At 49.2% G+C, this 13,222-nt stretch overlaps 1 protein-coding gene across 1 annotated transcript; it reads right to left on the bottom strand.

Moving 5' to 3' along the window:
* Window positions 1-2,870: 2,870 nt before the first annotated feature.
* Window positions 2,871-6,818, bottom strand: LOC106592362 (zinc finger protein 710). The gene is made up of 2 exons (XM_045712953.1): window positions 6,517-6,818; window positions 2,871-4,948 (listed from the first exon to the last, which is right to left on the bottom strand). Exons 1-2 carry the CDS (start codon window positions 6,704-6,706, stop codon window positions 4,758-4,760), a joined length of 381 nt encoding a protein of 126 aa, XP_045568909.1. The 5' UTR covers window positions 6,707-6,818; the 3' UTR covers window positions 2,871-4,757.
* Between the last annotated feature and the right edge of the window lie 6,404 nt (window positions 6,819-13,222).

The raw sequence follows: 13,222 nt of genomic DNA, 5'->3' as shown, positions 1-13,222 counted from the left end.
GATTTTCTTCATTCCAAAAACAACCAGTATACCAGGTTTTTAGTTTGAGTGTGAATCAAGGCTGCCCTGCATAGTAGGATGGGGGGGCAGGTGTTCCCCAAAACAGAACCAGAGAGAGGGTGAATTAGGTTTAACTCGCCCAGTGCTCCAGGACACTTTAGGACCAATGGAATGGTCTAAAAAATGTGCCCGGGCCAGTTAAAACATAAGCACCCATCTTAGGTAGCCCGGTCCAGATCTGGTCGTACCGTCTCAGGTAGCCCGGTCCAGATCTGGTCGTACCGTCTCAGGTAGCCCGGTCCAGATCTGGTCGTACCGTCTCAGGTAGCCCGGTCCAGATCTGGTCGTACCGTCTCAGGTAGCCCGGTCCATATCTGGTCGTACCGTCTCAGGTAGCCCGGTCCATATCTGGTCGTACCGTCTCAGGTAGCCCCGTCCAGATCTGGTTGTACTGTCTTGCCAAGTCATTGTCACACCAGGCAGAGCCAGGTCGTAGTCATCATTAAAACAACAGCGGTATCTTCACTACAGGAGATGAATGTTAAGCTAAACCAAGTGAAACATGTTGTTATCATATGTATCAATGTCTAATAGAGTGCCTTCAGAAAGTACCCGTCGACTTTTTCCAGATTTTATTGTTTTACAAAGTGTAATTTTTTTGTCAACGATCTACACAAAATACTCCGTCACAGTGGAAGAAAAATTCTAACATTTGTAAAAAAGAAATACAAATAAAACACATATATTGTGATTAGATAAGTATTCAACCCCCTGAGTTAATACATGTTAGAATCACACCTGTGTCGTTCTGGGTAAGTCTCTAAGAATCAGCATGATCATTACACAGGTGCCCCTTGTGCTGGGGACAATAAAAGGCCACCAAAATGTGCAGTTTTGTCACACAGCACAATGCCACAGATGTTTTAAGGGAGCGTGCGATTGGCATGCTGACGGCAAGAATGTCCGCCAGAGCTGTTGCCTGATAATTTAATGTTAATTTCTACCATAAGCCACCTCTGACGTCGTTTTAGAGAATTTGGCAGTACGTCCAACCGGCCTCAGAACCACAGACCACGTGTAACCACTCCAGCCCAGGCCCTCCATAACCAGCTTCTTCACCTGCGGGATCGTCTGAGACCAGCCAGCCGGACGGACAGCTGATGAAACTGTAGGTTTTCACAACCGAAGAATTTCTGCACAAACTGTCAAAAACTGTCTCAGGGAAGCTCATCTGCGGGTTTGGCGTCGTAACCGACTTCAGTGGGAAAATGCTCACCTTCGATTGTCACTGGCACGCTGGAGAAGTGTGCTCTTTATGGATTAATCCCAGTTTCAACTGTCCCGGGCAGAAGGCAGACAGTGTGTATGGCGTCGTGTATACGAGAGGGTTGCTGATGTCAACGTTGTGAACAGAATGCCCCATGGTGGCGGTGGGGTTATGGTATGGGCAGGCATAAGCTATGGACAATGAACACAACTGCATTTTATCTATCTATGCCAATTTTAATGCACAGAGATACCATGATGAGATCCTGAGGCCCATTGTCGTGCCATTCATCCGCCGCCATCACCTCACAATTCCTGGAAGATGAAAATGTCCCAGTTCTTCCATGGCCTGCATACTCAGACATGTCACTCATTGAGCATGTTTGGGATGCTCTGGATCGACGTGTACGACAGCGTGTTCCAGTTCCTGCCAATATCCAGCAACTTCACACAGCCATTGAAGAGGAGTGGCACAACATTCCACAGGTCCCAATTAACAGCCTTATTAACTCTATGCGAAAGAGATGTGTCGCGGTGCATGAGGCAAATGGTGGTCACACCAGATACTGACTGGTTTTTTGATCCATGCCTCTACCTTTTTGTTAAGGTATCTGTGGCCAACAGATGCATGTCTGTATTCCCAGTCATGTGAAATCCATAGATTAGGGTCTAATGAATTCATTTACACTGATTTCCTTATGAACTGTAACTCAGTAGCATATTTGAAATAGTTGCATGTTTATATTTTTGTTCTGTGAATATTTGGCCTTGTATTTTTTGTGTTTGTCCTGCTGAAAGGTGAATTCATCTACCAGTGTCTGTTGGAAAGCAGACTGAACCAGGTCTTCCTCTAGGATTTTGTCTGTGCTTAGCTCCATTCAGTTATTTTTTATCCTGAAAACCTCCCCAGTCCTTAATGATGACAAGCATACCCATAACATGATGCAGTCACCACCATGCTTGAAAATATGGAGAGTGGTACTCAGTGATGTGTTGTATTGGATGTGCCCCAAACATAACCTTATGTCCTGAATACAAAGTGTTAATATCTTTGACACATTGTTTGTAGTATTACTTTAGTGCCTTATTGCAAACAGGATGCATGTTTTAGAATATTTGTATTCTGTAGAGGCTTCCTTCTTTTCACTGTCATTCAAGTTAGTATTGTGGAGTAACTACAATGTTGTTGATCCATCCTCAGTTTTCTCCTATCACAACCATTAAACTCTGTGTTCAAGTCACCATTGGCCTCATGGTGAAATCCCTGAGCGATTTCCTTCCTCTCCTGCAACTGAGTTAGGAATGACTCCTGCATCTTTGTAGTGACTTGGTATATTGATACGCTATCCAAAGTGTTATTAATGACTTCACCATGCTCAAAGGGATGTTATATGTCTGCTTTTTTATTTTACCCATCTACCAATAGGTGTCCTTCTTTGTGAGGCATTGGAAAACCTCCCTGGTCTTTGTGGTTGAATCTGGGTTTGAAATTCACTGCTCGACTGAGGGACCTTGCAGATAATTGTATGTGTGCGGGTATAGAGGTAAGGTAGTCATTCAAGAAACATGTTAAACAGTATTATTGCACACAGACTGAGTCCATGCAACTTGTTAAGTACATTTTTATTCCTGAACTTATTTAGGCTTGCCATAATAAAGGGTTTGAATACTTATTGACTCAAGACATTTCAGCTTTTCATAAAAAATTCTACAAACATAAATTCACCTTGAAATGATGGGGTATTATTGTGTGTAGGCCAGTGACAACAAATCTCAATTTAATCAATTTTAAATTCAGGCTGTAACACATGTGTATAAAGTCAAGGGGTGTGAAGACTTTCTGAAGGCGCTGTATACAGTGTGTCTAGTTGGATCTAAGATCAGAGTTATACTGCATCTGGCACGGTCTTCTGTCAAAACATACTTATTGGTGAATGATTCCATGGTAGATGTCTCTGTGTAAAACTGATTTCTGAGTGCTGATACAGATCCATCCCACAACTTATCAGAGTTTAGATCTGCCACTATAGTCTTTAGTCGTGTCTGCTAGAATATCCCAGAGGACTTCTAGACCAATCATGTCTGCTAGAATATCCCAAAGGACTTCTAGACCAATCATGCCTGCTAGAATATCCCAGAGGACTTCAAGACCAATCATGTCTGGTAGAATATCCCAAAGGACTTCTAGACCAATCATGTCTGCTAGAATATCCCAAAGGACTTTGGACCAATCATGTCTGCTAGAATATCCCAAAGGACTTTGGACCAATCATGTCTGCTAGAATATCCCAAAGGACTTTGGACCAATCATGTCTGCTAGAATATCCCAAAGGACTTTAGACCAATCATGTCTGGTAGAATATCCCAAAGGACTTTAGACCAATCATGTCTGGTAGAATATACCAAAGGACTTCTAGACCCAATCGTCAGTCTCAGAGTCACTTCTATCAGAGACGGGTGGAGCGGATTGGCTGTTGAAGTGCATGTCCTGCCCCTCCATCAGGACAGGTCAGTTCTGGTTCTTAAAGGGTCCATGAACCCCCTCCCTGTGTCTCACTACCACAGCACACCCTAACCCAGTCTCTGTCACTGCCACAGCACGCCCTAACCCAGTCTCTGTCACTGCCACAGCACGCCCTAACCCAGTCTCTGTCACTGCCACAGCACGCCCTAACCCAGTCTCTGTCACTGCCACAGCACGCCCTAACCCAGTCTCTGTCACTGCCACAGCACGCCCTAACCCAGTCTCTGTCACTGCCACAGCATGCCCTAACTTAGTCTCTGTCACTGCCACAGCACGGCAGCCATGTTGTCTGTTCCCCACCCATGGTCTCCTCTCCATTAACAAAAGCTGAAGAACATAAGCACATCCAGGTACTTTCTGCAGGTGCTGGAGTTGTAGACAAACTCCTGGAAAACAGAGTACAACGCCACACTGCTGCTCCTGCTCCCAGATTATATTTATTCATCACAACGTTTCCACCATTAGGTCCTGGATACCTGATGAAGACCGAAGGGTGGAAACGTTACAAATAAATATCAGCTAGGAGCATGAGCAGCAGTGTGGCGTTTTCCCTCTCTATTAACCCATGGTCTGTAGTTAGTCCACCAATAACCCACGGTCTGTAGACCATTAACCCATGGTCTGTAGTTAGTCCACCAATAACCCATGGTCTGTAGTTAGTCCATCAATAACCCATGGTCTGTAGTTAGTCCACCATTAACCCATGGTCTGTAGTTAGTCCACCATTAACCCATGGTCTGTAGTTATTCCACCATTAACCCATGGTCTGTAGTTAGTCCACCAATAACCCATGGTCTGTAGTTAGTCCACCAATAACCCATGGTCTCTTCTCCATTAACACATGGTATGTATTTAGTCCACAAATAACCCATGGTCTGCAGTTAGTCCACCATTAACCCATGGTCTCTTCTCCAGTAACCCATGGTGTCTAATGGTCTGTAGTCCATTAACACTATTCTCCTACTGCTCAAGACGTGTTGTAGTTAGCTGTATCCTTCCCAAAGTTGTAATAGTTGTCCATGTCGTCCATGTTTGCCGTGGTGAGCTTGGTGAGGTTCTGGGAGCCTCCATTATCCATGTTGTTGTTGGCCCCTGAGGTCCCAAAGTCAAAGTTGTCCTCCTCATAGTGGCCCTGGCCCTCCATCTCAGGAAGAGCATCTGGGAACACACAGAGAAACAGGGCTGTTAGGGAGAGTACAGTGGTTGAACCAACCCTAACCCCAACCCAGAACACAGTGGTAGAACCAACCCTAACCCCAACCCAGAACACAGTGGTAGAACCAACCCTAACCCCAACCCAGAACACAGTGGTAGAACCAACCCTAACCCCAACCCAGAACACAGTGGTTGAACCAACCCTAACCCCAACCCAGAACACAGTGGTAGAACCAACACAGTGGTAGAACCAACAGGACCAACCCAGTGGTAGGACCAACCCAGTGGTAGGACCAACAGGACCAACCCAGTGGTAGAACCAACAGGACCAACCCAGTGGTAGGACCAACCCAGTGGTAGGACCAACAGGACCAACCCAGTGGTAGAACCAACAGGACCACAAACAAAGTTTTAACAAACAGGATATACAACCAGCAAGCCAGGCTGCTCATTGACTGTTACTAACACTAAGCCTACAATAAGAAGGCTACAGGAATGGTAGTTAGCTGGCTGAATAAAAAAGTGATGGATCGTGAGATGAGAGGAAGGAAGGGAAGGAGAGTAAAGCCCTGCCTTGTCCGTCAGGGGAGATGTCCATGCTGGGTTAGGGTAAAGGGTTAGGGGTAAAGCCATACCTTGTCCGTCAGGGGAGATGTCCATGCTGGGTTAGGGTAAAGGGTTAGGGGTAAAGCCCTGCCTTGTCCGTCAGGGGAGATGTCCATGCTGGGTTAGGGTAAAGGGTTAGGGGTAAAGCCCTGCCTTGTCCGTCAGGGGAGATGTCCATGCTGTGTTAGGGTAAAGCCCTGCCTTGTCCGTCAGGGGAGATGTCCATGCTGGGTTAGGGTAAAGGGTTAGGGGTAAAGCCCTGCCTTGTCCGTCAGGGGAGATGTCCATGCTGGGTTAGGGTTAGGGTAAAGGGTTAGGGGTAAAGCCCTGCCTTGTCCGTCAAGGGAGATGTCCATGCTGGGTTAGGGTAAAGGGTTAGGGGTAAAGCCCTGCCTTGTCCGTCAGGGGAGATGTCCATGCTGGGTTAGGGTAAAGGGTTAGGGGTAAAGCCCTACCTTGTCCGTCAGGTGAGATGTCCATGCCGGGTTAGGGTAAAGGGTTAGGGTGAAGGGTAAAGCCTCACCTTGTCCGTCAGGTGAGATGTCCATGCCGGGTTAGGGTAAAGGGTTAGGGTGAAGGGTAAAGCCTCACCTTGTCCGTCAGGTGAGATGTCCATGCCGGGTTAGGGTGAAGGGTTAGGGTGAAGGGTAAAGCCTCACCTTGTCCGTCAGGTGAGATGTCCATGCCGGGTTAGGGAAAAGGGTTAGGGTGAAGGGTAAAGCCTCACCTTGTCCGTCAGGGGAGATGTCCATGCTGGGTTAGGGTTAGGGTAAAGAGTTAGGGTAAAGCCTCACCTTGTCCGTCAGGTGAGATGTCCATGCTGGGTTAGGGTAAAGGGTTAGGGTAAAGCCTCACCTTGTCCGTCAGGGGAGATGTCCATGCTGGGTTATGGTAAAGGGTTAGGGTAAAGCCTCACCTTGTCCATCAGGGGAGATGTCCATGCTGGGTTAGGGGTAAAGCCTCACCTTGTCCGTCAGGTGAGATGTCCATGCCGTGTTTGACCTTCATGTGTCGGCTGAGGTTCCCCTTAAGGTTAAACTTGGAGGAGCAGTAAGGACACTTGAAGGGTTTGGAGCCGGCGTGGAGGTGCATGTGACCCAGCAGGTTGTACATTCTGTTGAACGACTTCCCGCACACCTGGAAAAGACAAAGCATGAGTTACAGTATATGTTCATGATCGTAATCGTCGCTACAAGTCCCTATTTGAGGGAGTAACCAACCCCCAAGACCTAACTGTAGTCCCTGCCACCAGTCCCTATTAACCAACCCTCAAGACCTAACTGTAGTCCCTGGCTGCTACCAGTCCCTATTAACCACCCCCAAGACCTAACTGTAGTCCCTGGCTGCTACCAGTCCCTATTAACCAACCCCCAAGACCTAACTGTAGTCCCTGGCTGCTACCAGTCCCTATTAACCAGCCCCCAAGACCTAACTGTAGTCCCTGGCTGCTACCAGTCCCTATTAACCAACCCCCAAGACCTAACTGTAGTCCCTGGCTGCTACAAGTCCCTATTAACCAACCCCCAAGACCTAACTGTAGTCCCTGCTACCAGTCCCTATTAACCAACCCCCAAGACCTAACTGTAGTCTCTGGCTGCTACCGGTCCCTATTAACCAACACCCAAGACCTAACTGTAGTCCCTGGCTGCTACCAGTCCCTAATAACCAAACCCCAAGACCTAACTGTAGTCCCTGCTACCGGTCCCTATTAAACAACCCCCAAGAACTAACTGTAGTCCCTGCTACCGGTCCCTATTAACCAACCCCCAAGACCTAACTGTAGTCCCTGGCTGCTACCAGTCCCTATTAACCAACCCCCAAGACCTAACTGTAGTCCCTGCTACCAGTCCCTATTAACCAACCCCCAAGACCTAACTGTAGTCTCTGGCTGCTACCGGTCCCTATTAACCAACCCCCAAGACCTAACTGTAGTCCCTGCTACCGGTCCCTATTAACCAACCCCCAAGACTTAACTGTAGTCCCTGGCTGCTACCAGTCCCTATTAACCAACCCCCAAGACCTAACTGTAGTCCCTGGCTGCTACCAGTCCCTATTAACCAACCCCCAAGACCTAACTGTAGTCCCTGGCTGCTACCAGTCTCTATTAACCAAACCCCAAGACCTAACTGTAGTCCATGCTACCGGTCCCTATTAAACAACCCCCAAGACCTAACTGTAGTCCCTGCTACCGGTCCCTATTAACCAACCCCTTAGACCTAACTGTAGTCCCTGGCTGCTACCAGTCCCTATTAACCAACCCCCAAGACCTAACTGTAGTCCCTGCTACCAGTCCCTATTAACCAACCCCCAAGACCTAACTGTAGTCACTGGCTGCTACCAGTCCCTATTAACCAACCCCCAAGACCTAACTGTAGTCCCTGGCTGCTACCAGTCCCTATTAACCAACCCCCAAGACCTAACTGTAGTCCCTGGCTGCTACCGGTCCCTATTAACCAACCCCCAAGACCTAACTGTAGTCCCTGGCTGCTATCAGTCCATATTAACCAACCCCCAAGACCTAACTGTAGTCCCTGGCTGCTAACAGTCCCTATTAACCAACCCCCAAGACCTAACTGTAGTCCCTGGCTGCTACCAGTCCCTATTAACCAACCCCCAATACCTAACTGTAGTCCCTGGCTGCTACCAGTCCCTATTAACCAACCCCCAAGACCTAACTGTAGTCCCTGCTACCGGTCCCTATTAACCAACCCCCAAGACCTAACTGTAGTCCCTGGCTGCTACGAGTCCCTATTAACCAACCCCCAAGACCTAACTGTAGTCCCTGCTACCAGTCCCTATTAACCAACCCCCAAGACCTAACTGTAGTCTCTGGCTGCTACCGGTCCCTATTAACCAACCCACAAGCACTAACTGTAGTCCCTGGCTGCTAACAGTCCCTATTAACCAACCCCCAAGACCTAACTGTAGTCCCTGGCTGCTACCAGTCCCTATTAACCAACCCCCAAGACCTAACTGTAGTCCCTGGTTGCTACCAGTCCCTATTAACCAACCCCCAAGACCTAATTGTAGTCCCTGGTTGCTACCGGTCCCTATTAACCAACCCCCAAGACCTAACTGTAGTCCCTGGCTGCTATCAGTCCCTATTAACCAACCCCCAAGACCCAAATGTAGTCCCTGCTAACAGTCCCTATTAACCAACCCCCAAGACCTAACTGTAGTCCCTGGCCGCTACCAGTCCCTATTAACCAACCCCCAAGACCCAACTGTAGTCCCTGCTATCAGTCCCTATTAACCAACCCCCAAGACCTAACTGTAGTCCCTGGCTGCTACCAGTCCCTATTAACCAACCCCCAAGACCTAACTGTAGTCCCTGGCTGCTACCAGTCCCTATTAACCAACCCCCAAGACCTAACTGTAGTCCCTGGCTGCTATCAGTCCCTATTAACCAACCCCCAAGACCTAACTGTAGTCCCTGGCTGCTACCAGTCCCTATTATCCAACCCCCAAGACCTAACTGTAGTCCCTGGCTGCTACCAGTCCCTATTAACCAACCCCCAAGACCTAACTGTAGTCCCTGGCTGCTATCAGTCCCTATTAACCAACCCCCAAGACCTAACTGTAGTTTCTGGCTGCTACCAGTCCCTATTATCCAACCCCCAAGACCTAACTGTAGTCCCTGGTTGCTACCAGTCCCTAATAATCAAACCCCAAGACCTAACTGTAGTCCCTGCTACCGGTCCCTATTAAACAACCCCCAAGACCTAACTGTAGTCCCTGCTACCGGTCCCTATTAACCAACCTCCAAGACCTAACTGTAGTCCCTGGCTGCTACCAGTCCCTATTAACCAACCCCTAAGACCTAACTGTAGTCCCTGGCTGCTACCAGTCCCTATTAACCAACCCCCAATACCTTACTGTAGTCCCTGGCTGCTATCAGTCTCTATTAACCAACCCCAAAGACCTAACTGTAGTCCCTGGCTGCTACCAGTCCCTATTAACCAACCCCCAAGACCCAACTGTAGTCCCTGCTATCAGTCCCTATTAACCAACCCCCAAGACCTAACTGTAGTCCCTGGCTGCTACCAGTCCCTATTAACCAACCCCCAAGACCTAACTGTAGTCCCTGGCTGCTACCAGTCCCTATTATCCAACCCCCAACTGTAGTCCCTGCTACCAGTCCCTATTAACTAACCCCCAAGACCTAAATGTAGTCCCTGGCTGCTACCAGTCCCTATTAACCAACCCCCAAGACATAACTGTAGTCCCTGGCTGCTACCAGTCCCTATTATCCAACCCCCAAGACCTAACTGTAGTCCCTGGCTGCTACCAGTCCCTATTAACCAACCCCCAAGACCCAACTGTAGTCCCTGCTATCAGTCCCTATTAACCAACCCCCAAGACCTAACTGTAGTCCCTGGCTGCTACCAGTCCCTATTAACCAACCCCCAAGACCTAACTGTAGTCCCTGGCTGCTACCAGTCCCTATTAACCAACCCCCAAGAACTAACTGTAGTCCCTGGCTGCTACCAGTCCCTATTAACCAACCCCCAAGACCTAACTGTAGTCCCTGGCTGCTACCAGTCCCTATTAACCAACCCCCGAAACCTAACTGTAGTCCCTGGCTGCTACCAGTCCCTATTATCCAACCCCCAAGACCTAACTGTAGTCCCTGGCTGCTACCAGTCCCTATTAACCAACACCCAAGACCTAACTGTAGTCCCTGGCTGCTACCAGTCCCTATTAACCAACCCCCAAGACCTAACTGTAGTCCCTGGCTGCTACCAGTCCCTAATAACCAAACCCCAAGACCTAACTGTAGTCCCTGCTACCGGTCCCTATTAAACAACCCCCAAGAACTAACTGTAGTCCCTGCTACCGGTCCCTATTAACCAACCCCCAAGACCTAACTGTAGTCCCTGGCTGCTACCAGTCCCTATTAACCAACCCCAAGACCTAACTGTAGTCCCTGCTACCAGTCCCTATTAACCAACCCCCAAGACCTAACTGTAGTCCCTGGCTGCTACCAGTCCCTAATAATCAAACCCCAATACCTAACTGTAGTCCCTGCTACCGGTCCCTATTAAACAACCCCCAAGACCTAACTGTAGTCCCTGCTACCGGTCCCTATTAACCAACCCCCAAGACCTAACTGTAGTCCCTGGCTGCTACCAGTCCCTATTAACCAACCCCCAAGACCTAACTGTAGTCCCTGGCTGCTACCAGTCCCTATTAACCAACCCCCAATACCTTACTGTAGTCCCTGGCTGCTATCAGTCTCTATTAACCAACCCCAAAGACCTAACTGTAGTCCCTGGCTGCTACCAGTCCCTATTAACCAACCCCCAAGACCTAACTGTAGTCCCTGGCTGCTACCAGTCCCTATTTACCAACCCCCAAGACCTAACTGTAGTCCCTGGCTGCTACCAGTCCCTATTAACCAACCCCAAGACCTAACTGTAGTCCCTGGCTGCTACCAGTCCCTATTCACCAACCCCCAAGACCTAACTGTAGTCCCTGGCTGCTACCAGTCCCTATTATCCAACCCCCAAGACCTAACTGTAGTCCCTGGCTGCTACCAGTCCCTATTCACCAACCCCCAAGACATAACTGTAGTCCCTGGCTGCTACCAGTCCCTATTATCCAACCCCCAAGACCTAACTGTAGTCCCTGGCTGCTACCAGTCCCTAATAATCAAACCCCAAGACCTAACTGTAGTCCCTGCTACCGGTCCCTATTAAACAACCCCCAAGACCTAACTGTAGTCCCTGCTACCGGTCCCTATTAACCAACCCCCAAGACCTAACTGTAGTCCCTGGCTGCTACCAGTCCCTATTAACCAACCCCCAAGACCTAACTGTAGTCCCTGGCTGCTACCAGTCCCTATTAACCAACCCCCAATACCTTACTGTAGTCCCTGGCTGCTATCAGTCTCTATTAACCAACCCCAAAGACCTAACTGTAGTCCCTGGCTGCTACCAGTCCCTATTAACCAACCCCCAAGACCTAACTGTAGTCCCTGGCTGCTACCAGTCCCTATTTACCAACCCCCAAGACCTAACTGTAGTCCCTGGCTGCTACCAGTCCCTATTAACCAACCCCCAAGACCTAACTGTAGTCCCTGGCTGCTACCAGTCCCTATTCACCAACCCCCAAGACATAACTGTAGTCCCTGGCTGCTACCAGTCCCTATTATCCAACCCCCAAGACCTAACTGTAGTCCCTGGCTGCTACCAGTCCCTATTCACCAACCCCCAAGACATAACTGTAGTCCCTGGCTGCTACCAGTCCCTATTATCCAACCCCCAAGACCTAACTGTAGTCCCTGGCTGCTACCAGTCCCTAATAATCAAACCCCAAGACCTAACTGTAGTCCCTGCTACCGGTCCCTATTAAACAACCCCCAAGACCTAACTGTAGTCCCTGCTACCGGTCCCTATTAACCAACCCCCAAGACCTAACTGTAGTCCCTGGCTGCTACCAGTCCCTATTAACCAACCCCCAAGACCTAACTGTAGTCCCTGCTACCGGTCCCTATTAACCAACCCCCAAGACCTAACTGTAGTCCCTGGCTGCTACCAGTCCCTATTAACCAACCCCCAAGACCTAACTGTAGTCCCTGGCTGCTACCAGTCCCTATTAACCAACCCCCAAGACCTAACTGTAGTCCCTGGCTGCTACCAGTCCCTATTAACCAACCCCCAAGACCTAACTGTAGTCCCTGGCTGCTATCAGTCCCTATTAACCAACCCCCAAGACCTAACTGTAGTCCCTGGCTGCTACCAGTCCCTATTATCCAACCCCCAAGACCTAACTGTAGTCCCTGGCTGCTACCAGTCCCTATTAACCAACCCCCAAGACCTAACTGTAGTCCCTGGCTGCTATCAGTCCCTATTAACCAACCCCCAAGACCTAACTGTAGTCCCTGGCTGCTACCAGTCCCTATTATCCAACCCCCAAGACCTAACTGTAGTCCCTGGTTGCTACCAGTCCCTAATAATCAAACCCCAAGACCTAACTGTAGTCCCTGCTACCGGTCCCTATTAAACAACCCCCAAGACCTAACTGTAGTCCCTGCTACCGGTCCCTATTAACCAACCCCCAAGACCTAACTGTAGTCCCTGGCTGCTACCAGTCCCTATTAACCAACCCCTAAGACCTAACTGTAGTCCCTGGCTGCTACCAGTCCCTATTAACCAACCCCCAATACCTTACTGTAGTCCCTGGCTGCTATCAGTCTCTATTAACCAACCCCAAAGACCTAACTGTAGTCCCTGGCTGCTACCGGTCCCTATTAACCAACCCCCAAGACCTAACTGTAGTCCCTGGCTGCTACCAGTCCCTATTAACCAACCCCAAGACCTAACTGTAGTCCCTGGCTGCTACCAGTCCCTATTCACCAACCCCCAAGACATAACTGTAGTCCCTGGCTGCTACCAGTCCCTATTATCCAACCCCCAAGACCTAACTGTAGTCCCTGGCTGCTACCAGTCCCTAATAATCAAACCCCAAGACCTAACTGTAGTCCCTGCTACCGGTCCCTATTAAACAACCCCCAAGACCTAACTGTAGTCCCTGCTACCGGTCCCTATTAACCAACCCCCAAGACCTAACTGTAGTCCCTGGCTGCTACCAGTCCCTATTAACCAACCCCCAAGACCTAACTGTAGTCCCTGCTACCGGTCCCTATTAACCAACCCCCAAGACCTAACT

The sequence above is a fragment of the Salmo salar genome, unplaced genomic scaffold (genome assembly GCF_905237065.1).
Source record: "Salmo salar unplaced genomic scaffold, Ssal_v3.1, whole genome shotgun sequence".
NCBI lineage: Eukaryota > Metazoa > Chordata > Actinopteri > Salmoniformes > Salmonidae > Salmo > Salmo salar.
This window is presented reverse-complemented; position numbering and strand designations above follow the sequence as displayed.

Excerpts from the sequence above, each read along its gene's own strand:
- LOC106592362 (XM_045712953.1), bottom strand. The coding sequence starts at position 6,706 with ATGCTTTGTCTTTTCCAGGTGTGCGGGAAGTCGTTCAACAGAATGTAC. Across the intron at positions 4,949-6,516 it reads CATCTCACCTGACGGACAAG|ATGCTCTTCCTGAGATGGAG; the intron begins GTGAGGCTTTAC and ends GTGTGTTCCCAG.